Source organism: Geospiza fortis, unplaced genomic scaffold, assembly GCF_000277835.1.
Source record: "Geospiza fortis unplaced genomic scaffold, GeoFor_1.0 scaffold356, whole genome shotgun sequence".
NCBI lineage: Eukaryota > Metazoa > Chordata > Aves > Passeriformes > Thraupidae > Geospiza > Geospiza fortis.
In genome coordinates this window covers 434,130-460,240 of record NW_005054544.1, presented here as the reverse complement: position 1 = coordinate 460,240, position 26,111 = coordinate 434,130, and the positions used below count along the sequence as shown (strand labels likewise).

General features: G+C 37.1%; 1 protein-coding gene across 3 annotated transcripts in view; it reads right to left on the bottom strand.

The window, feature by feature from the left end:
• The window catches only part of FBXO25 (F-box protein 25), a 28,055-nt gene extending 2,336 nt beyond the window's left edge, over nucleotides 1-25,719 (bottom strand). Inside the window, exons 1-9 of one of the 3 annotated variants that reach the window (XM_005429353.2) lie at nucleotides 25,580-25,719; nucleotides 18,890-18,999; nucleotides 17,521-17,570; nucleotides 14,523-14,615; nucleotides 10,889-10,982; nucleotides 9,973-10,157; nucleotides 7,903-8,085; nucleotides 5,559-5,702; nucleotides 1,476-1,502 (exon numbers count right to left, since the gene is read on the bottom strand). In XM_005429353.2, the coding sequence (XP_005429410.1) occupies nucleotides 1,476-1,502; nucleotides 5,559-5,702; nucleotides 7,903-8,085; nucleotides 9,973-10,157; nucleotides 10,889-10,982; nucleotides 14,523-14,615; nucleotides 17,521-17,570; nucleotides 18,890-18,999; nucleotides 25,580-25,716 (1,023 nt within the window). In that variant the 5' untranslated portion in view covers nucleotides 25,717-25,719. Of the gene's footprint in view, nucleotides 1-1,475; nucleotides 1,503-5,558; nucleotides 5,703-7,902; nucleotides 8,086-9,972; nucleotides 10,158-10,888; nucleotides 10,983-14,522; nucleotides 14,616-17,520; nucleotides 17,571-18,889; nucleotides 19,000-25,579 lie in introns of those variants that run through there. The other 2 variants (XM_031063932.1, XM_005429356.2) reach the window with 2 other exon arrangements.
• Nucleotides 25,720-26,111: the final 392 nt, after the last annotated feature.

The window sequence follows — 26,111 nt, the reverse complement described above, 5'->3', positions numbered from 1 at the left end:
AGATTTATTATCTGTGTTTTTCCAGTAAGTCTGTGGAGGACTACAAGAATACACCAGGTGGTATCACCTCCTCATCCTCCCACTCTTTTTAATAATTGCTTTAACATCACCTGAGAAACAGTTGTTAGATTCATGACACAGAGGGAAAGACAAACATACACATAAAAAAAGAGAGCCAGGTAGAACTGCCTACTGGGGGAATCTGCAGATGAGAAAGAACAGATGACCAAGACCAAAATCAGAAGTGTTAAACTTAACACCATCTTGAGATGACATCTGCAAGGAAGAGCTGGACCACTCCAGAAAACAGTCTTAAAGGTAGTTGCTAATGGACTATTATCTTCTCTACCCATTGCCATGTCAATGTCATGTCATTACTTTCCTAGTTTCCAGAAAAAAACCCCATCAGAATTATAATTCTGGGAAACAAGGTAGAGTTTATCCCCTCTTTCTTATTTGTACTCCTGAATATTTTAAACTGAGTTTGTAACATGCTGCTTTCTCTGCACATCATTATAAAAGCATTTTTGAAAGTTCTACCCAGTTGGGAAATACAGGTGCAACAAAAATCTCAGAGATCAGTTACTGGTGTTTTTAGTTATTGAAAACGAAATAAGTTTTACAGTGAAAAAAGTGATGAGGACTGAAAAAAAGAATCACAACTTTCTTGTAATTATGAGTACTCCTCATTTCAAGAGAAATACATTTTCATGGGAATAATAAACTAAATAATAAATAAAAACACTTTATTAAGTGTTAAAATAATTTTATTTCAAAGTTTCAAAGCTAAAGCAGACTTCTTTCAAAGTAAGAAGAGAATTCCCCAGGAGGAGTGTTTACTGGCAAACGTAGTTGTTTTCCTCAAAATCTAGCATAGCTAGACATTAAGAAGCTCTGTAAAAGTATTTTCACCACTTCTTCATTCAGGAGGCAACAATATAATTGCTTCCCTTGACTATCTCAAGTCACATGCAGCCTGTTTTGGGGAATTTCTTTTCAGAGAAATTCTACATAAAAGTAAATATGACTACAGCATTCCAAGTGCAATAAAATCAATTTTAGTACCTTGGTATGAAAGTTATCTGAGGTGCATGTTACTCTTCAGATTTAAGTACTGAATTAAATACATCAGGGAATGCAGAAAACAGTTTATAATAACACTGAGTGCAGAGAAACCTATTTCTTAACAAAATCTGTCTGATCCCACTGACACCTATGCTCATTAGAAACTGAATTATGGCTCCCAGTTTAAATGGCATTAAGAGGGAATATGGAAATACAAAATGATGAAAAGCTGAGAAGTCATCACTACCTTTATCTAAAAGGGAACAAGAAACAAACTATTTCTGCTGCTGAACTGATGTGCAGAAAGAAAAATCAAAACAAAGAGCAACAGACAATTAGAAAGGAACACATCATTCACTTTGACATTATGGAACAGTCAGCAATGAAAACAGATGAGACACAAGAAATACCTGGAGTAACAAAGCAAGGTGGTAGTCCTTTGAAATCGTGAAGAAGGAAGCAGGAAGGAGAGCCATAAAGTAAAAGAAGCAGAGTTAAGGTTTATTTAAGCAAAGGTTGATAAGCCATTTAGAAAAAGTCTTTTATTCTTGTGGCAAATCACAAGCAGCTTTGTGGGAACCAAAATCAGCACAAATTGCAAGAAGACTAAAATTAAGTGTTATGCAAAGTGATTACACTGTTTTCATCAAGCCCTGGAAACTGAAAGAAGAAAAGATATTTCAGCTTCTGTGGCCATGTCTGAGATAATTGAAAAGTATTACTAAGTAAGCTCAGGAAAATAAAAGAACCTGCCACAATTGCAATGGTGCCTAGTGGAACAGAGGAAATAGTATACATGAAAGCACCCACAGAGGTATCACACAATAATTAGTCATTACTTTTGCACTATTGAAATTATGTGGTTTTTTCAGTTTCATCACGGACAAATCCTTTAGCAAGAAGTCATTTTGAAAACAGATGTTCAGTATGAAAATTTTCCTATGACTCCCTCCTAACACAGGAGAGTACAGAAGTCACTGTACTTCCAACAAAGAACTTAGGAGACTTCTACGTGCTATATATACATTGACTTTGGTTACAGATTTTAGACAAGTAAAGGATTACAAATGCCTCTTCCTGAAAAACTCCTAAAGACTTGTTAAAAACCCACTATGATTATTAGATGTATACTGAAAAGTCATTTCCCTACTTCATCAGTTCAACAGGTAATTCAATTCAGCAGCCATCAGTCCTTTCTTTTGCAAGGCCTTCTTTGAAAAGAACACAAAACAGAGGGCTCCAAGAATTTACTGGGAGTAGCCCTCACACATTGTCAGCAATTACATTATATTATCAATTTCATAAATTGCTGAAAATTCTTCTCATCCCTAGCTAAGCCTGTGCTTTTGGGCTATTTGAGATCCTTGTCTCAAACAGAAACTCCTAACTCCCAGCACACTTACTCAAAACTACAATTTACTTGCATCAAGGATGGCCCTCAGTGTAAATAATTTCCCTAAGTAGTCTCATGCTTATGCACCACTTCTGTCTCCAAAAACAATTTATGGAGAGCAGTCACGTTCCTTGTTAGCACAACTGAGTTAAGACAAATTAATCATTCCTAGACTTCTTCATGCCCTGATTGCTTTAGCACTTTTTTCTCTGCAACTATTCCAATGTTTTGCTTGCCTCTTTAATGAAGGAAGAAAAATAACAATAGATCCCTTATGAAGAAAAGTTCAGCTCTGCCAGAAGTTCTTCTGAATGACCTTGGAAACAAAAGTTGCCTGACTTCTCAATTAAACCATTAAATGAAGAAACAAATTTTTACATATTATCAGCTATCTCAAGAATACAGGGCTTCCATTTGTTTCAAGATTCAAACACTTGTTACTTTTCCTCTGCAGTAATTGTGATTTCTCTTTTAAAATTTGGATTTGGTGGTAGTGTTTTTGTTGTTTTTTTGCTTTGTTTATTTTGGATTTTTCTGGCCATGCATTAGAGATATAATTATATGTCAAGTACTCATATGCTCATATTTAACAATCTTTCTAATCAAGGATAATACTGAAGCTTGAATAAATTTTCAAAGCCTGACAGAAGTTCTGATTAAGGAGTATTTTCACCTAGAACAGGATTTATCTAGATTTAATAAAGTAGCTCATGTTCCTTTGCCCCTCACCCCTGCTTTATATCTCACCTCTCTTTAGCAAGCTTGGGAAAGGATACAGACACAAGGGTCTGAAACAAAAGGCAGCACTATTTTTTTCCCCATATAACTGAGTGACCAGCACTACTTGACCCACACTGCCCTGTAAAAAGAGGGACAGTATTTCAGATGAACAATTAATTTGTCCCTGCCAATAAGGGTGCCAATTATGCATAAATCAATTCATTTAACAATTCACTTCAGCCTGATCATAATTTATTTTAAGACAGAGACAAGGCTTAGATGCCAAGACCACAGAAGGAATACTGCAATGTAGGCTCACAGAATGATCAGGATGATCAGGCTGGGAGGCACTCAGGAGGTCTCTAGCCCAGACTCCTGCTCAAAGCAGGCTAAGCTGGGAGATCAGACCAGGCTGCTTTGAGCTTCATCCAGTCAGTTCCTGATCACATCCAAGGATGGAAACTACATCAGCTCTATGGTCAAACTGTTCCCTTGCTTGGCTGTCCTCATGGCAGGCTCTTATGTCCCCTTGAAGCAGTCTTCTCCACCACTCCTCACATGGCCAGTCCTCCAGCTCCCTGATTATATGACCCTCACCTGAACTTCACCCAGCTTATCAGTATCTCCCTTGTGCTGGGGGCCTCAAGGCTGCAGCATCCCAGATGGTCTAATGAGTGCTGCAGGAAAAGGGATAATGGCTTTCCTCAACCTGCTGACTGTGCTCTTGTTGAAACAGCTGATCCCAAACACCTGCTCCAATATTTTCGTGCAGAAGCACACAACCAATCTATAACTGCACTGTCACTACAAGACCCGCCCAAATCTCCAGGATGAGGCAGCACTGGAATGGTGATCTAGGAGGTACTGCTCATCAGCCCAAAGTACCTTAAGAACTTCCAGTGCTGTGTTTCAAAGGATTTAAAAGTCCAAAATGAACCCTATTATTCCAGCAGCACATTGGAACATGTGTCTTGTCACCTGGACTGCTATAACCTACTACTGGAATACTACTGCAACCTGCACAGGTTCACTGCCTCTTACTGTCCCCCCATCTCCAAAATTAAACATTTAATTCCAAACACATTCAAAGTAATTCCTAATATTAGAGACTTGTACTTTTCAATTATACCAAGATCAAAATGAGAGATATTTAGTGTGGAAAGCATTAACTCTACACAGTGAAGGCAGACAATCCAGAGAAATCTGATACCACAAATGCCCATCTAAATAAACCTGTGTACTTACCTTTGAAATTTTCCCTTTCAGAGGGAGGATTTACCCTACATATTCAGCTACATGCTAAAGACTCATTCCACTGTAATGAAAGTTCTTAGTCATTCTTGACACAGATCCTTCAGAAAATGCCCAGACTTTTCACAGTAGAAGCCAATTCTGGCTACCTGCTTTCCTATTATTCATTTTGCTAAACACTACTACCTGGAAGGACTCCCATGATATCAAAGATACTCAACTTCAAGATCACATCATTAAGGAACATGCTATTTCTAGCAGGATTTAGCTTATCCTGTTAAACAGCCTAGGTTTTTTGAAGGAAAATTTAAAAGCCTCACACTGACATACAACTTCTCATAAAAATCACAGAAAGATGACACAAGAGCAACTAATTTATGTTAATTAGAATATGAGTAATATGAGTATTTTCCAAGATTTCTCAAACATTTCTTGCTCTTTGCTGTCCACTTGACACTACCCATATCTGATCTTTCAGCTGTAAAATTAAGGAAGTCTCACTAACTAGAATGCTCTGTTACAGTGCAACACAGAGTAAAAGCAGGATTAGGTAATAACACACATTAAAGAAGAGAATGCCCTACTGAAACTAAAACCATCCTGTAAGACAACACATGCTTCATGGCAAACCTCAAAACCAGGATAAAACACACTCTGGATGAAGTTTTAAACATTCCTCCAAGCTTATTATGGGACAGAAGCAAAAATATAAAAATACAGAGCTCTACACCAATGTGGTAGGAAAACACGTAGTAATTATTTCTCATTAGACATGTATTGATTACCATGGCATCGTTAAAAACACTAACTTCAGACTAGTCCCTCACAACTTTCCATAAGATCAAATTAATAAGATTTGACAGAGTAACTCTTTCCACATGGCACTTTTCATTGCAATTCTAAGTATTGAGGTTATCAGATACCAAGAAATAAGAAGGCAAGATTAAGAACAACTTTAGAATTTAACAGAGATTTTATACGGAAGTTTTATATATTATTTTGAAGTTAGATATTATCCAATCACCTTTCACATGAGAAAACTGATAAGATGACTGTAATATTTTTCCTTGCAGATAATCACCAGTAGCTGTTTGAACTTACTTCTGATTATCTGTTCCAAAGCTCTTACCTTCCAAAACAGAATACTACAGTGTCGACAGAAATGCAAGGTGTCCCCGTACTGTTCCTTTATTGGGTAATATTTCTGAAGTGCAAAGTACATCAGCTTCCAGTCAATGTGACCTTTCTCTGATGGAATCAAATGCCTACAAAACTAGACATAAAATTAATATCTTCCCTTAAAATCGTTGTAGTCAATTCAGGCAAAGGACATGGGAAGGTGGGGGGAAGGTAGTCAAACTGAAGTTTTGTAACTAGAATTCTTTGAAGTCAATATTATGATATCATACATCTCTGCAAAGCAGTGACAGAGATCTGGCCACAAAAAAAGATGGAAGGCAAAGACTAAAAATAGGAGAGTGCATATTTGCCAAGAAAAACTAGGCCATACACAGCTGACTTAATTCTACTGTCTCAAAATTATTCTAATTATAGTCAAGAAGCATTTAACAAAACAGTATTTAGAGCTGTAAGCACTTAATTTTATCCTTTGAAAAACCCAAACCACTCAGAAATGAGATTTAAAAACATGATTGTGCATTACAGAGGGCAGTTTTCTGTTAAAGCATTATGAATTTAAATAAAGCTCTTTCTTTATTTTTAAAAGCATATACATGTTATTTTTCACATTTGGTCATGATCTTTGTAGAAGGATAGCAACAATTAGTGTTTGATGTACTTCTTGAGGACTTAATCTGCATGTAAAGATTAGCTGCTGCACAACGGCTATTCCTCCCCAGCTTGAGAGACAGACAAGGTTTATTAAGTATGTATTATAAAAGACCTCTGTTCCACTCAGTGTGGAGTAATGCTAATACATTGAAGGCCTACTTCATTCAGAAGACAATTCCTGAATGGGGAGAGAATAGAAATGCCTTTCGGATTTCAGCTACACTTTATTTTGTCTCATAATGGCTCTCATTTTTTTTTCCAAAAATGCTCTTCAGATAACAATTATGTTTTAATGGTTGTTTCAATGGCTCAACAAACACACTGCAGGGGACAGAAAACACCAACCTCATGTGATTCTGTGGCTTATTAAGCCAGTACAATTTTAAGGAGAAGAAGCAGAATTTGATATGGGAATATCATTAAATAATAACTTAGTAAGAAATTGAATGTGAACATTCAGGAACACACTGGAAACACTGTACAAGAGTACTTCATGGGGCACAGGGACAGCTAATTACACTGAAACCCTTCAGCATCTTTCTCCCTGCATAACCCTAGTATAAGAAGTTCCTCTCTAACCAGTTTTGTCACTGTTCAATAGAGCTTACCTCATCTACCCTCAAAATCCACTCAACTGCTACACAAGTTTAAATTTGTTGTCCTTGTAACTTCACCTTGAATTCTTCTAGGCTGCTTCTGAAGATGGGTCTTCAGTTTGCTTCTGTCTATTTTTTCCCACAGTTAATTCTAAAACCTTTCATCTCACACAAAAAAAAAATCTTATTTGGGTCAATGGTGCATAAGTTAATCAAGCTTCAGGTCTGTCTTCCCCATTACAATAATACTTAATCTGGTAGTCACCAAGCAACTTCATCCTGCCAGATTTAAGAAGGGGCACTTTGGCTTCCTCCAGTACAGAATGTACTAGATTTCAGAAGTTCTTCCTCCAGCTCTGAGGAGGTACCTTCTACTTTCTTAGGTTTATTTTCACCTAGTCTGTTTTTTTCCCCAGCATTTATTAACGTTAGAAAATGAAGACAGTTCTGGAGTCATTCCTAGATTAATTTAATGCTCTTTATGAGGAAGTGACAGGAAACTACTGCTTCTCTTTCTTTTATTAATTTCAAAGCATTTGTTCTTATCTTCTTAGCAAAGATTCAAGTTGGCGTCTCCAGAATTTTCATGTAGTTTAAAAGTTGGAGGAACATGTCTGCCTACCTTAGTCGGTAAAGCAAGCTCTATTTCAGAACGCTTTAGAGGTTTCCTCTACAACACTGGCTAGGCAGTTTTTTAAAAAGCCCATCCTGCCTTCATTGTGCAGTAATCCTGAATATTCTCTGTGTTTGGGGCTTGATTCCTCCTAAATATTGCATTCAGTATGTCTGTGAGTTTAAGATAACTACTGGGCTGTTTCCTTGCATTCACTTTCAAAAATAATGCATTCACTTTCAAAAATAATGCATTCACTTTCAAAAATAATGCAAGGAAACAGCCCAGTAGTTACCCTAAACTCACAGACATACTGAATTGAACATTTAGGAGGAATCAAGCCCCAAATACAGACAATACTCATGATTATGGCACAATGATACACTTATATCTCAAAAAGGGCAGGTTCATGCTCCATTATTACTATATGATATCAAAAAAGAAAAATTTATACAAATATCTGAGTTTATTACCTGCTTTTCTGCAAAATGGTACTGGCAGAGTTTTTTCCACAACTGTCTGTCTTCACTAAGCATGTACAAAGTTGGGGTCACTTGACCCAGAGTAATAATGTCCCAGCCATCAGAGAACCTGTATAAGATGTTATTCAGCATATGGAGAGGGAGATCGCTAAGTGTAAGTCCATTGTTGACTTGCTGGAAATAAGAGTTGAAGACTTTTAGCTATAAAAACATGACAGTATAAAGTTCAAATAAGATTCTTTACTTTAGAGGTATCTTAGGTCTTAGTTTAGTTTTTTCAAATCATTGAGTAAAATCTATGGTTAATGCTTGCCTACAATTATTCTCTAACTGCTGTTGAAAATTTAAATTAATGCACAGAAGAAGCAACAAACTGTAAGCTTTATAATTCATAGCTTTCCTACTGTTAAAATAAACATATCCTTAATCCATTATTTAAATTTCAAATAATTTTTGAAGCAATTCTGTTGTCTCAAAATAATATTATGCAGTCTTGAAAACTATAATCTAGTCAATTCCATCTATAGTGGGCTAAAGCCTTAACTATAAGAAAGGCATGAACCGATTATTTCTAACTTGTTGAATCACTATAGTGTCTCAATTTTTATTAACAAACAAAACACATATCAACTTGCCTTAAGCCAACTAGAGTACAGAATAGAATACAGAATACAGGACTGAAGACCAGAGATACAAAATGAAAGCATTTTGGAAGTTAGAGGCAGAAGAGAGTGGGATATTTTCTGAAGTCTAGGGAAAGTTCCCCCTCATTTATAAATGAGAAGACCTGCAGAGGTGACAGATGAGAGCACTGAGAACACTTTCATTAAGACTATACACCTCTGTGAGCTGCAGTGGGGTAAGCAGCAGCACAGCTCCTACAGGACTACAGCTGGAGCCCACAGTGGCAGGTGGCAGAGGCCCAGCAGGCTGGAGGCCGTGTCCCAGCTGGCAGGGAGGGAGCAGGGGCAGCTGCCAGCCCCAGGGAGCAGAGCTGCCCTGTCACAAGGTGGTGGCAGCACAGCAGCCCTGCACCCATGGGCTCGCATTTCTGTCTGCTTCCTTCCCAGCCATTCACCTTGCTTATAAACCAGACTTTCCATGGAGTCATCTGGTCCAAGCACTGCTGGAGCAGCAGCATCCTCCTCTGAGGAATGACTATGTGAGCACTACAGATGCAAGATTCCTCATGGAATCTTCAGCCAGTGTAAAACAGCTCCAAGGGAAGTGTGACACTGGAAGGGAACAAGCACAGCAGTAGCTGCACTGTCTCAGAAGTGTCTGTGCTGTGGTTTCCTGGTGCATGGAAACTGCTGAGACCAGGTTTCTCAGTTCTCCTTTCTATTTCAAAAGTAGCTGGTTTATTCAGATAACCAGCTCACACAGAAAGGACAATTTCAAAATTTCATAGCTGGAAGCCAATAGATAAAACACTTGTATGACTTTATAGTGAGCAATATCTTACAGGATTTCTTCCAGGAGTAACCCAGTCAGATTAAAAAAGTTGTCTGCTTATCATCAGAAGTTTCCACCATAAAGCCCTGGAACAGTGCATACCACATGCTTTGAACACAGTTGCATGAGGAGAATCCAGATGCTGAAGTCATTATCTTTTTTTTTACAAAAGCAACTGTGCTACTGAATAAATCTGTAAAATTGCTACTTGAGTTGATACACCTCCAAAATGTCTTTTAGATTTTTATTTCTTCAGTTGTACAAAATTTATTTTGGAACTAAAAATTGGGGCTTTTCCCCCATGTCTATCTGACAAACTAGAGACAATTTTTTTAAAACTTGAGTGGGAAAACCTATTCTATCTATACATCTCTACTACAAAGCAGCGGTACAGACACTGTAGCAGTTTTCACCAGAGAAAACCTACTAAAACATTAGAAAATTAAGTTGATGCCAATGAGTTAATTTCACATTACTTCTTCATAGAACAAAACAAGTAAAACTGTTTAAAATGTGTTTGAAACTTGGTTCACTTACAAATCCTCATGCAATATTCAACATAATTCTACTCCCCCAAATATTAATTAACATGATTTAATAATGTACCTTGTTCATCTGAAGATTTTTTAATTGTTGTTGCCACAGAAGGATAGTTTCTAATCGGCAAATCCAAATATTGATGTTGCCTACCAACACAGATTTTCCTACTCCCCTAATCAGTATACAAAGAGTAGAACTCAGATCCTGCAGAAGATCTTTGATCAATCGTGGATTATATTGGTCTTCCATAACTGGAAAACAAATCAAACCAAATACAATTTTGGTTGACACAGAGTTAATCAAGCTAATAGCTCAAGCTAATCAACACTCCTTTTTTAGATGAATTAATTACAACTCAATTGTTTGTGTACAAGTAACTGCCCTAATTCCCACCATGACATTCATTGGTGCTGTTCCTTAGATGCAAGATCAATAATGAACAATTTCACAGGTAAATTTGATGCAAAAATTCATGCTATGCATTTAATAAGCTTAATGCTAAACAGGTAGGCATAAATCCAATTTGTTTAGTTCAAAGCACACAGTATAACATCTCCATTTAGTGTGGTTACCAGAAAAAAAAAATCAATATAATGTAATGGCTTTTTCTTAAAATAATCAAAATGTATGTTTTTTGAGTCTCAGTACATCATGCAAACTGAAACCCAAAAATTTTATTAACCTAAAAGCTTCTGCATTTTGTGAAGAGTATAATTTAACAGTAACCAATAGTTTTTGAATAGAATCTACATGTCACAATTCCACCAACCTCTTTCAATAGACTTTATTCAATAACTAAGAGAAAATAACTTACTGCCATCATGAGATGGGAAGTATGAAACCTGGCATAATTAAGAAAGCTATTACTATGCCTTACAATGTAAAAATGGCAATAAGACTAACAACAACAAAAAAAATCAGCTGATAATTTAGTTACACCAATTAAATCTGAACAGTTAGGTTATGAATCTTTAGGTCTTACCCTTCTGCACAATTTTGTCCAAAATGTTAAAGTAGTTCTTCTGTGCTGCACCACTCAGTGAAGTTAACTGGGATTTTGCAATTAACTGCAAAAGCTATGACGAAGAATTAAAAGTCAGAAGAATGACAGAAGTAAAGGATGGTTTTAAATGCACATTTAGTGCATACACTCACCTACAACAGCCTGCATTGGCATTTTGTAAAAATGTAACTACAGATTTCATAAGACAAAGTAAGACATGTGGAAAGCTTTAAGCATTCCTACTGGCATCCCATGAACAATTTCTGAAGGATGCACATTTTCAAAATACTGTACAAATGCTTATCTCTGGCAAAGCACATGACATACTTTATGAGCTGTAGTGAAGCAACAGAGAGTCTGTTTTGGGGGCTCACAAATACAAATATGAACTTGGATGTGGTTGGGTCCTGCAGTCTCTGACAGATCTGGTGGCCAGGAACATCACTCTGAACTGATGCCAGCTACCAGAATTACAGCTTCTGAGTGAAAGCATCATACTGGTCAAACTGAAGTGTGATGGATTTAGTGCACTACTTTCTACTCATGGAGAGGAAATACCCTATTTTGCCTAAACTAGGCAAACCCAATTTCTATATTAGACCTACATTCAGGTCCCTGGTAGAATAAACCACAGCTATCTAATAATGAGCGGTGTACAAACCATATCAGTAACTTTAGAGAAAGTATTATAGTAAGAATCTCCTAGCTGTCCACACATCTGTCTCTGAAACCACTGTGAGCAAAAAAAGTGACAAAAATGGTGGCAATGGTTTAGGGCAAAACAATCACAACAGCTTAAGTTCTTGCCTCACATGAATGCCAAGCTATAGCTACTAGAGGCAGCCCTTGCTCCATTCTGGCATATTTGCATTTACATTTCAGATTAAGTTTTGTAGCTGATAAGAACCATCAGCTCTTCAACAAAAAATTGTCTCTTATTATGAGAGACTTTGATGTTGTGACGCCATTGCAATGTTTAGAGGTGTGGCACTGGGCTTTGCAATTTGCACTTTATGAGCTCAGAACAAGTGTTCTCAACACAGTGGAAAGGAAAAGCATGGAGCAGAAAACAGCATTCCTACAGAGTGTTCTGGTGCAAGGTAGCACCAAGTGTTGGCACAGAGGTTGAAAAAGACTAAGCTTGCCAAAAATTATATTGTATCTTCATTTCTAAAACACCAACTTGACACTTCACTCCACAATAGTTTTCCTTGGAAGAAAGAAAGAATACACCTGTTCTGTCCCTGATTTAATAATGTTACTTCTGGCTCCTCTGCACGATCTCTGACAAAATACTATGTGCTATGAAAGAAAGAAATAATTGTCCTGATGTATTTAAATACAAGCAATCTAATCTCAAAAACTGTATAAATAGATACCAGGATCTCTTTGTTGGCTTTTTCAAAGCCTATTAGCTTGATTAATAATTGAGAACATACCTAGAGGCCTCTGGCAGTCTGCCAGTTCAAGCAAGTAGGTATATTTCTCTTGATTAATTAAAAAAAAATCAGTTACATTGCTCAGTCTAAAGATGAAATTAAAGAAACAAATTCCCCCTGATTGATTGTAATGAAGATTCCAATTTCAGTGAAAGTTAATATGTAAGGATTAAGACAATTGTAGCAAAGTAGCAGAGTACTAGGATCTCACACACTGATACATGCAGAGCCATGGCTTATGCTGTCTACTAGAGATTGTAATTTGAATGGATCTCTGTTTACTCAGAAACATTGGGACAAAATCCACCCATAACAAATTCAGCATATCAGAATTGAACAGCTACAAAGTTATCAATACACTACAGCACCAACAAATACAAAAACCCTAACTGATCCTACTTTCTCCTCACTGCTCATCCTAAGAGAGTCCTGGACAGACATCAATATTAACTTTTAATAATGAATTACATCTTTTTAGTTAGTTGGAGAATTATCTTGATGGTCTGGGATCAAAGGAGAGCTAGAGTAGGGTTTGGTCTTTAAAAATAGTATTCTTGAGTTATACCTTGCTATCAACAAACAGCCACCACCTCAGGGGAACTGATACAAGACATGAGGAAAGATTTTTATTTGTAAATTCTAAATTTAAAAATTCCAAATAAATTCTAAAGCATTTAAAGGACTTTGAAAGTCTATCTACTATTTTAAATTCACTTAGATTTCTTACGGTCTGCTATTAGCAGAATAATGGTTTGGATTGCAAGGCCAAATTTCTGAATTTTAAAGTACTGCTCCTTCCTCACTGATCTTAAGCCTGGCTGACTAAACCAGCTTTTTATATTTCTTGGTCAACAGAAGAAAAACTGGTCAATGTGCTTATGCTGGACTTTGACTTGATCAACTTTTTGAGCAACCCAGTTTAGGCACTGCAGCATCTAAAACAAATGCAAAATTCTCAATCTGCATTCCTTTTACCTCCTTGCTATTCAAGTGAGACACCCAAAGTTGACACCATTTATATCAAACCACCTTTTTTAAGTGCTTTGGTTTTTCTTCTTCCTACTGTTCAAGGCTGAAAAGTCTTGGGAAGGATCAAGACTCTTGATTCTGCTCCCAAAACAGCATTAGAAAGTAATGTTCTAAACCACAATACATACATATACCAAAAAACCTCAAACCCTGCAAGGGGAACAAACCAGGCAAGTACCCTAACCACTAGCCTGGAAGCAAATCCTTTTTGATTTATTTCCACATCTTTTGTTTTTCTGAAATTATAACACATTGCCTCATCGTCACAGGGATGGGTAGAATGTGTTTTCTCTACAAACAGTCCACAGGCTAGTGGTAAGGGTGTTCTCCTGGTATGTTTATTTAATTTTTGTGTCTTTTCAAGTTCAGGATACATTCCAAGAAATACAATATTTGTGAACAGCCCCACCACTGAACAGTCACTCTAGTCCTGATATGACTCAGATTCTGAGCTTCTCTAGGAGCTGGGACAAGTACTTTACCACCTCAAGTTAGATAATAAAATAAACCTGGGGCTAGAAAGAGATCAGTATCCCCAAAACAGGCATTCCCAAGTGGGCAGCTGGTGAGGCATTTAGGTAATTAAGGCTCTAGTCTAAAGTTATAAGGAACATTAACAAAGATAAATGTATAGATATCGTGTCCTTGATTAAAAAAACTTGCAATGAATCACAGGACTGGTAAGAAGTTACAGAAGATACAGAAATAGCAGAATACTTATACATCAAGTATTCTTCTGGAAATTGTTATTTGAAACATATTTGAGATGCAGCAATGTATATTTAAGATTAAAAACACTTTACTATTTTTGGTTGTATAGAAATTATTTTACCTTTAAAGAGAGTTCATTACCCAGACTGATGAACTACAACTGAAACCACCATTGAAGTTTCCTTTTAAATAACACAGCACACTGGCCATCACCATCCTCCTCAAACTAAAGGCTTTCAGACAGCCATATAATGAGTTTTCAGCAGAGAAAATTTGCTCAGTTTGAAGTTGCTACTTGCATTATAAATTACATATGATCAGGATATTTATACAATTACAAATCATAATCTGTTAGTGCAAAAATATTCCTTTTGTACAAACAGGCAGACCAGCAAGTGCATTTTTATAATATACATATAAAATAAAGAGCTTACTTTGACCACATAATTGAACCTCCTGATGTCCTGAATTGCACTCGAAAAGTCCAAGCGGTTAAAGGCTTCTCCCAAGGTGCAATAGCCATGTCTCTGAGAAAGGGAAAAACACACTTTAAATGGAAGGAAACAAAGACAAAATTGAGCAAAGCATTCAGAAAAGCATTCTGACATGCAGCTGATGCTAATGGATACCACACTCCCTGGAAATACAGTGCATCTGGACTGAAGAGTTATTTGTTCTACAAGAAATTAAATTAAACAAGATAGGTTATTTGTAACTATCAGGTAGGTAGGCAAGGTCTTTCAATTCATACTAAATGTGTAATCTGGCACCACTGGTATTTGATTTCCCTGGGAATCTACTCCACTCTCACAATGCTGGCACTCCCTCATGGCTATCACAGTCCCCATTTGCCCTGCACAAGGAAGGGCTTGCTTCTACAGCTGTCTGAGCCTACAATTATGAGAATTATCTGATTCACACTTGAGGGTGAGAACACAGCGAGTTGCTTCTGGGATCAGAAGAAAAAATGGTCTCAACATCTAGAATTTATTTTCCAGGTGCTGGGAGCTTAGGCACATTTTTTTAAGCACTGAGAGCAAAAGCAAGTACATTTTCCTTGCTTCTCTGCATCCTAATGTGAAAATGGAAGTTTCAGAGGCTGTTGAGAACAATTTAAGGTGGAAGAAGCAGCCCAAAATGACATGGGATTATGTAAACTCAGTACATTTAGAGCCACAAAACCACACTGGAGCCCAGGACCAAATATACAGAGGCTAGGAAAATCCCTGACTGGTAAAAGAGTCTTGAAGAGCAGTGTGCTATTATGGTTTTATTAGCCCAGGGAAGGAGGAAGATAAATAATTTAAAGTTCATTCCTAGACAGACTTCCTTGGTAAATTATGGGATGTTGACAAGTTTTGAAGTACAAATAATGTTCCTTTTTGTGACCCAGTGAACACATACCATGCATGTACCCCAGCAGGATGGGGCAGTTAAGAATTCACTGCAGAGTGGCGATAATTACTGCGTGTTGGTTAATGACCAAATTCAGGATTGCACTGCTTGCTCATACAGCTGATGCACCTCAGACCCAAGCATGCTGCATACTTCTCAATATGCACACCTTGCTTAGCTAATAGCAATACAGTCAGCAAAACTTTTGTTGAAATTTTTGAAATTGTTGAAATATTTGTGGCTGTTCTCTGGCTAAACAGTTATCATCAGGTCATGCTTAAAACATTAACATAAGAGACATTTCCCTGAACAGACTGCTATGAAACTATAGCTCTACCCTTCCCAGTGTACCATCATGACAAAATTATTCAAAAAACATCTCCAATTTATTTTCTGCCACACTTGTTTTGGTTTTCTTTAATTCCAATGCTCTCCCATAGCATGTTTCACATGTTTCTTATCAAGACCTCCCTATCTTGTCATTTTACCCTAAAAAACAGTATCCAGCTTGGGAAGAAATGCTTCCTAGTTGTGAGACCATTATTTCAAAATCAAGAAAGATTATAACCTGTAAGAAAAACTAGAACCTCCAAATTACGTTTTAGATTAGCTTAAATTGCTGCTCTGGATTTTTTGGTTCATGTATTCTTATTACTTGCTACTTTTTCAACCTACTACTCTAAGCTTTTAAATTTATACAAATAATTACTTGAAAGATAAGTGCTTAATTCTAACCATCCCTGGTTTGTTTTTTTATACTAAAAACCCAAATAAACCTGAAAGATGAATGGTCAAATATTAGAAGGTAACCAAAATATTTTGTCTGCTCTCTGAATGGAAAAGGAACAGAAGCAAATACTCACATGTCACAGTGCACCAACTTCTGTACAAGTAGGGGAAAAATTAATCCCTTTATATAAGGGTTATGAAGAAGACCAATGCATGATTTTAGGCTATTTGTATTTTGGCCTCAATGTACTTTTGAAACCTCAGCTTAATCTCATGATTCAAAGCACCACAATGACTGGTGACAGTTGGCTGTCCCCCTGCTCCTTCTCACCCTAATTTAAGACAGCACAAAGGGAAAAAGCATGCTTGAGACTTTTGCAGACCAATCCAAGTAACTCAATCTAGAAAATAAAGCAGAAAGAGGGCTGTGAATCTGGTGAAAAGCTTTAAAGTACCCTTCAGATGTAGACAGGCAGTCTCTGGGTCACTGGTCGATAAGGTCTGCAAAGTCTTGCAGTACGTCCTTTTATGTAAGCTCTCCTCCACAGCATGCCCTTCCTGAGTAAAAAACTCTGTATTGTCACTCTCAGCTCTAAAATGCAAAGCTACTTCTGCCTGCATGACTACAGTCCATCAGCCTCACCTCCTTCCCCCTCTCCTGTCTGGCATTACCACGTGGATGTAAAACCTCCTTACTGGTGTTCCAATTCCACACATCCCAGACAGCCATGGCAATCAGCACAGGAATGAAACTCACACTTCAAGACAATTTAATATCTACATACAATGGACATCTTTTAACTTTCCAAGAGGTCACTCCGAGAGATTTCATATTCCCTTTACAGTTTCATGATACAGTTTATATCCCAAACTGAAAGCATGTGGACTTTGTTGAAAATAATGATCCTCTTTGTAAAATTTGAAACTGATGTTTTACTTACTTCCATTCAAATTCAAGATCCCAAAATATCAGGCGGCTGCCTGCTATCTCTGGAGATATTTATCTAGTTTTGCAAATGCTTTCAATTTTAGTCCAAAGAGACAGCAGAAAGATGGATGGGCTTGGATAAGCAGTGAAGAACTGTATTTCTATCCTTGCAAGTTCCCACATCTGTGCCACAAAGACCTACCAAGAAGTCACTTTGCCAGCTGCTTTTGCCTCACCATGTGCAGGTGTCCAGTGCTGCCAATGAAGAGAGTTAAGTATAGCCCCTGAGACCATGTGGCAAAAATACTTTTTTCAATATACTGTCTGTCAATTAAGAACCACAAAGATTGTAGGAATTGACCCACACCACACAGACTTACTTCCTTGGTGCTTTCTTTATGAACATAAATCCACTTTTCACGATAAAAACCTAAAATAAAATTAAAATATAATAATTTTAGGCTTCTGCATTAGTTAACGCCTTCCAGAAACTCAACTAAACATACAACTTTCAATAAAATGCTTCATAAGATAGCAGAACAGTTTTAATAGAAGGAAGTTTATAAATGATGGAAAAAATAACTAAAAATTGTCACACGATATGGACTTCATGAAAATAATAGAAAAGTTATATAAATGTTTTTTTAAAACCACAAGAGCTGGTACACAATTGGCAGATGAATGACAACTTTTGTCAGCTGCGACCAATCATTTACATGACAGTGGTCCTACATAACTCCTGACCTTATTTTTTTATACAACAGGCTCCTTAGCATTTGAAAGTACAGCAGATATAGACAACACTTTAGTTCCTGACCACTCCACCCCTCTAATCCATTTTCTTCTGTACAGGTGCCTGCTCTATATTGACTTGGTTCTAACTAACTGCAGAGGACTGCAGGGAAGGCAAGGATACAAAACAAATAAAGGCAATCAGGCTGACCTTCAGCTTTTACAAGTCTTGCATGTTGTCAAATGAGACATACAGCCCCTTGAATCTTCTGAAATACCTTAAATTCAGACAAGCCTGGAGAAGCTTGCAGCTTTCTGCAACACCATCTCTCTAACAGTTTTGGGGATATACAAGTAACAGATCATTTCAAGATCAAAGCATTAGAAATGCCAAGTAGCTGCTTACCTTTTTTACCTACTCTACCAAATTCTCTGCTTCAGTAATTTACTTGCTGTCATAGACATTTGCAGTCCAAAGTACCAGCAATCCTTTACAAATGAGAACTGATAAAATGGCTTTCATATCCTAATTTTTTAATGGGGACTTGTCTCCAAGAAGTTCAGTACTGATAAAGTCCTTATCAAGAGATATGATTATTATGACAAAATATATTTATTTATGAACTGATTCTGGAGTTTGTTGACTAATTAGAACTTGAAATAAACAAAGTAAACCATCTGGTTTGAGAAACAGAAGTTCCCGTAAGCATCCAGAAGAATTTAATCTAAAACTAGTCCACAAAACATAACAGTGGTTAGTATCAGAAGACACCTAATACTCAGCAATTACTATTCTTAAATGAATTACCTTTGGATCTTTGAAAAAAAATCCAACACAATAAATTATCAATAACACAGTTTCAGTTAAGACATATCATTCTGACACCAGAATTTGTTGCCAAGAGAGAAATAGGCACAATTTGGAAGGCTACTCTACAGGTGAGTATAACATGACTATAATAACATTTCTCTGAACCCACATGGTCTTCTAAAACAAATGAAAAACCCCAGCCTTACATTGAGAGTCTGTGTTATTCCTAAAATGATCTTTTTTCCTTTTCTTGGCTGCAAACTCACAGTCTTCAGTATTGTACACTTCTTCATTCTCATCATCTCCAGTTATGATACTGAAATAAAAACATCTAATTAGAATAGCAGTAATCAAATATTTAAGATGCATATATCTTACAATTTTCTGCATTAAATTCTACCAGCTGAAAAAAAAAGAAATCATGTTCTTAATTAAGATCCTCTACCTCATTGTCTATAGCAACATGTATCTGGAGAGAAGCTGTCTTCTTTTCTTCTGAGAGGGGCTGAATTTTATGCCAAAGTGATTAATACGTGAAAGTATCTTCCTAAGAGGAACCTTGAAAAGCATTACTGACATTCAAGAAGGACTGCTAAGGAGATAGTACTAGCTGGACAACTCTGCAAAGCTCTGGTTACAAAAATCCATTTTTTGAAGTGGACCAAGCCTTAACTGCACACAGGTAAAAAGTGTGAAGAATTATTGCGCATCCTTGCACAGGCAGAAAGCCAGCAATGAACACATCTCTCTTACTACTGTCACCTTTAGGGCAAAGAAAGTCCTTTTAAGACACTTTTGATTCACAACTCTGCACATACTACAGGTGTCACGGCACTGTTTCACCAATGATTTGTACAGCATCAAGAGCCAAGTGGTCTGTCACTGCCAGAAAGACTCAACTCTACCTATGTCACTTCTGACAGGTGACTATGTAACCCAGCACTGAGGACTACACCAAATGCTCGTTTATATCAAACACATAGTGCAAATATTAAAAATACACATATAAATTATTGAAAATCTTTTTTAATAAGCTAACATTTCTAAAATGCATATGCATTTAAAACTGTCTGTGCTACAGAAAATCTACACAACTCATGAAATTTTCATTCCATTTTTGCAGATAACTACAAGGACCAGCAACAAAGATAAGAATGGGTGTTCTCTTTTCTAGCACTGAGAAGGAAGATACTTCATATGAAGGCCACGGTCTTGCACAGATAAGAAGAATAATGAAAGATACATGGCAATGAAGTTTAACTGGAAGACTTATTTGTTTCTACATTACTGCTCTTTGGTAACAAAGTTGAAACTCCTCACATGTGTTACTATTTTTAATCTAAATTGTTTTTTATCACTGCCAGTTTGAACTTCAGATTAAAACAACTGAATACTGTAAACTGAAGGACAGAAGTTTTTTGAAAAGTAACCTGTACCTTGGCATTAAAGTGACAAAGATCAAATTATTTTAGTCTATTGCTACTAGCTTACAGAGTTAAAATTTTCAGGTTTGAACCATCTGTTAAACAACACTGTAAAATTTTTTTGGTTTCTGAATTGTTCTAATCAGTACATGCTAGCTCAGCTTAAAGATACACAAGTTGAGAAGATTTAGAAAAAGAAAGTTTCATCTTAGCTTTTTTTTTCAGGATTTAAACCTAACATCTGCATTCAGATAGTGCTCAATACAATGTGATGGCATTAGTTCAGTCTTTAATATTTTTAAAGCAGAGGATAAAGACTCAACACCGTAAATATTCCATAGAACAGTGCCAAATATCACATCTGGTCAAACAGCAAAAGAGTTCAGAGGGAAGAAACCAGCAAGAGACAAAAACAAAACATCAACACAAGTTATTTGATTATGTAACATTCCAATCCAGCAGTTTGTTTTTGTGGGTTTTTCCCCCCAAAGCTATCATACAGGAAATCTCTAAACTCACTAAAATTAATTTAATTACGATTTAGCATATTGGCTGCATCACCACTTCATGTGAGAAGTTATGACAGAATCTGAAGAGTTGCTACAGAACCACAAACTGAGCCCAAAGCTCCCAGAGTTCTACCATCCTAACAACAGATACAAGACTAGGAAGATAGATCCTGATACTCTGCACCATAATCCAAGCAGCACAGAAACTCTGTCATGCCCCTTGACCCAGGGCAAGCAATGGGAGAGGGTGGGAGGCCACATTCCTGAAGGCCTGCTTGGAAAAGGAAGGTTAATATGGAAAGATTCCTTCTTTTGTTCCTGGATCCAAGTGTCCCTAGAAAGGAATTTAGGCCAGTAACATACCTGAAGTGATTTGAATCCTACTCCTGACACCTCATAAGATACACTTCCCAAGCATCATATAAATAACTAAGGCAGCTTCAGGAATCAATAAATGTAAGGAATTGTGAAAATGATGACTTATTTTAAACACCTTTATCTAGCATTCAAATTTGCCTGTGACATTCCTGGAATTCCTCAAGTCTCTTTAGAGAAAAGACAAATTGTACTGTTACCTCTGAGGATCTTCTGATATGAGGCTTTATTTCATCATGTTCTGTCCCACTTCACATAGTCTTCCCCTGATCTGTAAACAACACCACTCTTCTTGACAAACCTTTAGTCTGAAAGCAATGAATGAAAGCAAGGGTCCCACAGACACCAGAAGAATGGGACAGAAGGACAGAGTTTCCCAGTGACTGCTAGCACTCCTTCCAGAAATCTGCAGAGCTGCTTGACAAGTAATGAAGCTGCTCTACTGTTCCAAAAGCAACCCCTGCCCCCTCAAACACCAAGCTAAGATACAAGAAACCAAATCAAGTGCTGCACGTGCCATATGGTGAAACAGAAGCCTTAATTTAGTGGTTTTATTATAATACTGCACATGACATTTGAGTGCACCTGGCAGGATTTAAATACATACATAATACTGCCAATTTACAGCTATTCTTACTCTCTTGTCTTGATGACACACTTCATAAAAAATTATTCTAAAGCTTTTAAAAGCAAAGTACCTGGTGTCCTTAGAACTGTAATATCTTAGATCGTGCAACAATTTCAGTTTTTCCAAAAAAAGTAATTTCATAGCAGTATTTAAATTACCTCTTGGGTATGACACTTAAAATTATGGAAAATGTGACAGGGCTATCTGAGCTCCAACTATTTTCCCTCATCCCCTTGCTTCTTTTCATGTGGCCCTCAACTCATGCAATTATTTACAGAGACACATTATTTTAGAAGTGACTCTAACAGCTTGACCACGGAAAATCCCGAGCTAAGTGCATGCAACAAATGATTTTGTCATTTGACAAATATATTGTAATGTTATCTGTTAACAGATTCAAACCAAAGGACTTCAATCCAGTGGCAAAATCACTCTTGTGAACACTGTGTCTCACAGAATTAGACAAGAGACACCGCAGACTGAAATTACTACCTTGCTAGCCCAAGTTGTTCATATGAATCTAACACATAAAAAGGTAAATATCACCATCGTGAAAATCTTATTAGTCTAATTCTCTTCCTTCTACCCCAAAAGGAACACATAAGACAGCTTTACTCCTAAGTTGCAGGCTAATGAAAGATACTTGCATACAATTCTGTAAGGCAGTTCCACCCCTACTAAGCTTCTCTCCATCACAACACTTCAAGGACACAGTGTCACAGCACTGGAAGTGTCTTTGCTTCAATTTACAGGCACTCATGGCCAGCATCCACACCACAGAGCTTGAATGCACACAGCCCAAGTCACATTTCCAGCTACTATGTACCTTGAACGCAAGGCACTCTTAGGCAAATAACTAAGACCTACTGAAGTGATGGTCTCATTGGTTTTTTTTCAATCTTAGTTTCCATAAAAGATCCAAAGTGCAATTATTCAAGCATTATGCCAAATAATTAAAACTGCTTCTGCAACAGTGATTATATTTGTTCAAGCATGGTTACCATTAGGTCCACCAATTTTACTAATTCAGCAGCTGGATTCACCAAAGCACTGGATGACTAATCAAGCAAAGTATGAAGTTCTATTTTAATAAGAACACATTCTTCAATTTAAGTAACTTATGTGTCTTTACGGTTTATTTCTGAATCTGTTTGTGACTAGATCTTCATAATTTCTGAAGAGAAAGTATTTTTAATGGGTAAAGGACAATGTTTGGCACTTTCTCTCACAGAAGAGAATAGAAGCAAAACTAGAAAGGGTTTCATTCAACTCCATAGCTTGAATTTATTTCTTTACAAAGGAAAACTGCTATAACTGCTCCCTTAAATACAATATTAAAGTACTATCTTCAGAAGAGATTCTTACAGAATATTTTACTGAAAAGGATTATTTCTTACAATGGATATATATAAATGAACAAAACCCTGCTAGATTGGCAGATTGACATACACCATCATCCCTGTTCATAGGGCAGCTTAAAGAGAGACAAATAAGTAATTTTGTACTGTTTACTATAGGTTTCTTCTACAAGGAAGCACTTCATCAAGTTTTGTTTTTCTTTAGTGCTACATCATGTTAACAAATCTCCTAAGCTGAGTTTTCTCCAATATACACCATAATTATTTCCAAATAGCATAAGATGGTACAGAGATCCAGCCAGCAGCACATCTTACACTGCTGTACCACAATGTGAAGCCCTGCCCATCACACAGAAGAAGCCCAAGCCTGGGTATATGCTGGGTACAGACTGGATAGGAAGCAGTTTTACAGGAAAGGAGCCAGGAGTCTGGAGGATAAGTAGCTGAAAACAGGTCAGCAGTGTGCCCTTGTGTTGTGTTAGGCCAACTGCACCCTGGATTGAGCTATGGAAAGTGTATCCTGCAGACTGAAAGAAGCAAACATCCATCTTTATTTGGCAGGAGTACTCATCTGGAGCACTGTGTCTAGTTTGGGGCCCCCCAAAAGAGTGAAAACTTTGTCATACTGGAACAACTCCAGTGGGGAGTCACCAAGCCACTGGAGTACATGGTGCAAAAGGGTAGAGAAATGATCTTGGCTCAGTTCTAGGAGCTGGTGGTGGAGGGAAATCTAATTGCTGTCAGTTTTTAACATGAGGCTACATACAAGATGGAGTGAGACTGTAAGGCTAGAGAAGGTGGGCAGTAGTAAGTTAAGTGGTAATGGACACAACCTGCGATAAGAGAAATTCCTACTGAAATGAGAAGGGCAGGGAGAAATGATACAACATAGGACAGCACAACAACAACAACAAAATAACATTGACAGTAACAGAACTTAGAACAGGAACCCAGAAAAGAACTTCAATTCTTGGAAAAGCACAAGGTTGAACTGGGCAAGGCCCTGCAGAACCCAACCTCAGCTAGCCTTACTTTAAGCACGTGTTTCATCTAGATGATGCTCAGAGGTCATTTCCACTCTAAATTGTTTCATAATGTTGTGCAAATAGACATTAATTGCAGTTTAGTGGCAGAACTTAACTGGCATATAAAAAGTTCAAGTTATAATCAGAGATCCAATGTTAAAAGTGTAGCAAAATTACTCCAAAGTAGTGCTACAATGCCAAGACATACCAACTTGAATTCTCTAGTCTGAGTTTGAACAACATACATTTTTAATTGAATAGACAGAAGTACAGTTTTTGGCTCCAGAAGAGCTCAATTCTAGGGTCTTCCAAGACTAAGGAAAAAAAAAGAAAAAAAATTCAGTATTTTTGCTCAAAGAAGCCATAAAAATACCTCACCTTGCTCTTTGGGGAAAAGACACATATATACGTTTATACACACACACAATTATGAGCAGAAGTCTTAATGGTATTCACAAAGACTGATAATTCCTTTCATACTTATCAAACAGTATTAACTAAGCAACCTACATGATATTTATTTTTGAAGCAATTTGCACGATTGCTAAGTACTTAGATTTCCCTTACTTTACTAAATACTTTTTTCAAAGGTATTTAAGGCAACTTTTATGTTGGAGGCTTACTGAACATTCTTCCAGACAGTTTTGTATCCACAGTGGCCAGACTGTGTGGATAAAGAAGCCCAAATGAGATCAGTGACAGATTAACACAAAAGGAAGAAAGGCATGAAGGGAACAGTAGGTTAAGCTTAATAATAATGCTTCACTGCTTGATAAGTCCCTTGAGGATTGCTTTACAAATTTAGAAAATACAGGTGTGTGACTACAGCAAATCCTAGCTTCCCAGTAAATCCCTCTCTAAAGCAGATGAGTTATCGTTTACTGGACTAACAACAAAACACCAAATGTTCCCTTTCCTCATTATGAGCACATTATGCTGGAATTTATGACCAAGAATCCTACCCCTGAGAATTGCTTCTTTGTGGAGAAGTTTGTTTTGACAGAATGATTTATATCACACCAGCCTGTGGCCATTTGCCACAAGTATCACTTTATCTACCTGATCTCTTTCTCACCTGTCCTACAGGAGCACATACAGTCATCTATTGTGTTAGAGAATGAGCACTAAGCTACCACTGATTGTATATTTGGAGCAAAGGCTTTTTATGGCTGCCACAAACTAATCCAACACCCACTCAGCAGAAAGCCTGCATTCACTTCCAGGTTCAATTGCAATTTACAAGTATCACTTTTATCTTTAAATAGTACTCAAACAGGCACTGGGGGGCAGGGTTTTCGTTGGGGTTTTTTTAAAGTATTTATTGTTTAATTACTTTGAAAGACATATAGGCTAAGAAGGGATCTGGCTGCCTCAAACAAGCAACTCACAAAGCAGTGACAAAAGACAGTCTCCACAGGGGTCTCCTGCCTGCCTAACTCACAAAACACATGATTGCATTTGTATACAGATGACATCAGCTACCACAAACAGTTGCAATCTGAATGGAAATTAAGTCAATTTTGCCTTCCCACCTGCTATTAATTCATGCAGAATCACTTTTTTTTTTTTAAACTTACACTGTGTGGCTGATATCATTCAGCTGATTATTCCCATCCTCAAGTGCATGACTAAAGGTTTCACATCTTTTCCATCCATCTTCTGTTTTAACCCATCTCCATCCAGGGGATCTCCAGTCTTGGCCCAGAAATGGCATGGTTTCTCTATAAGCAGCAAGAAGAGATTATTTGTCTATTATTTATTTAAAAAGTGTCAAATCTTCCTGTCATTATTTCAGTTTTCTCTTTAGCCTTAAAAAGAAAATACCTTGAGAAAAGTTCTCTGTAGATCATTCTTTAAAGAAACAGATTCAGTGGTTTAAGTAGATGTTTTTATTCTCTAATAACATTCTTCTTGTCTTTCAGCATTTTATTAGATCAAGATCATTAGATTTCCTTGTTCTTTGGAGAACAAGGAAAAATATCCTAGCCCATGAACAGAGTGATACCAAAAAGAGAAAATTATATCAATTATATCACGTGTAATCTGCTCTGTCATGATCAAGCAGATTACTGATTTTCATAAGTGACTAATAAATGGCTTTAAAGAGAT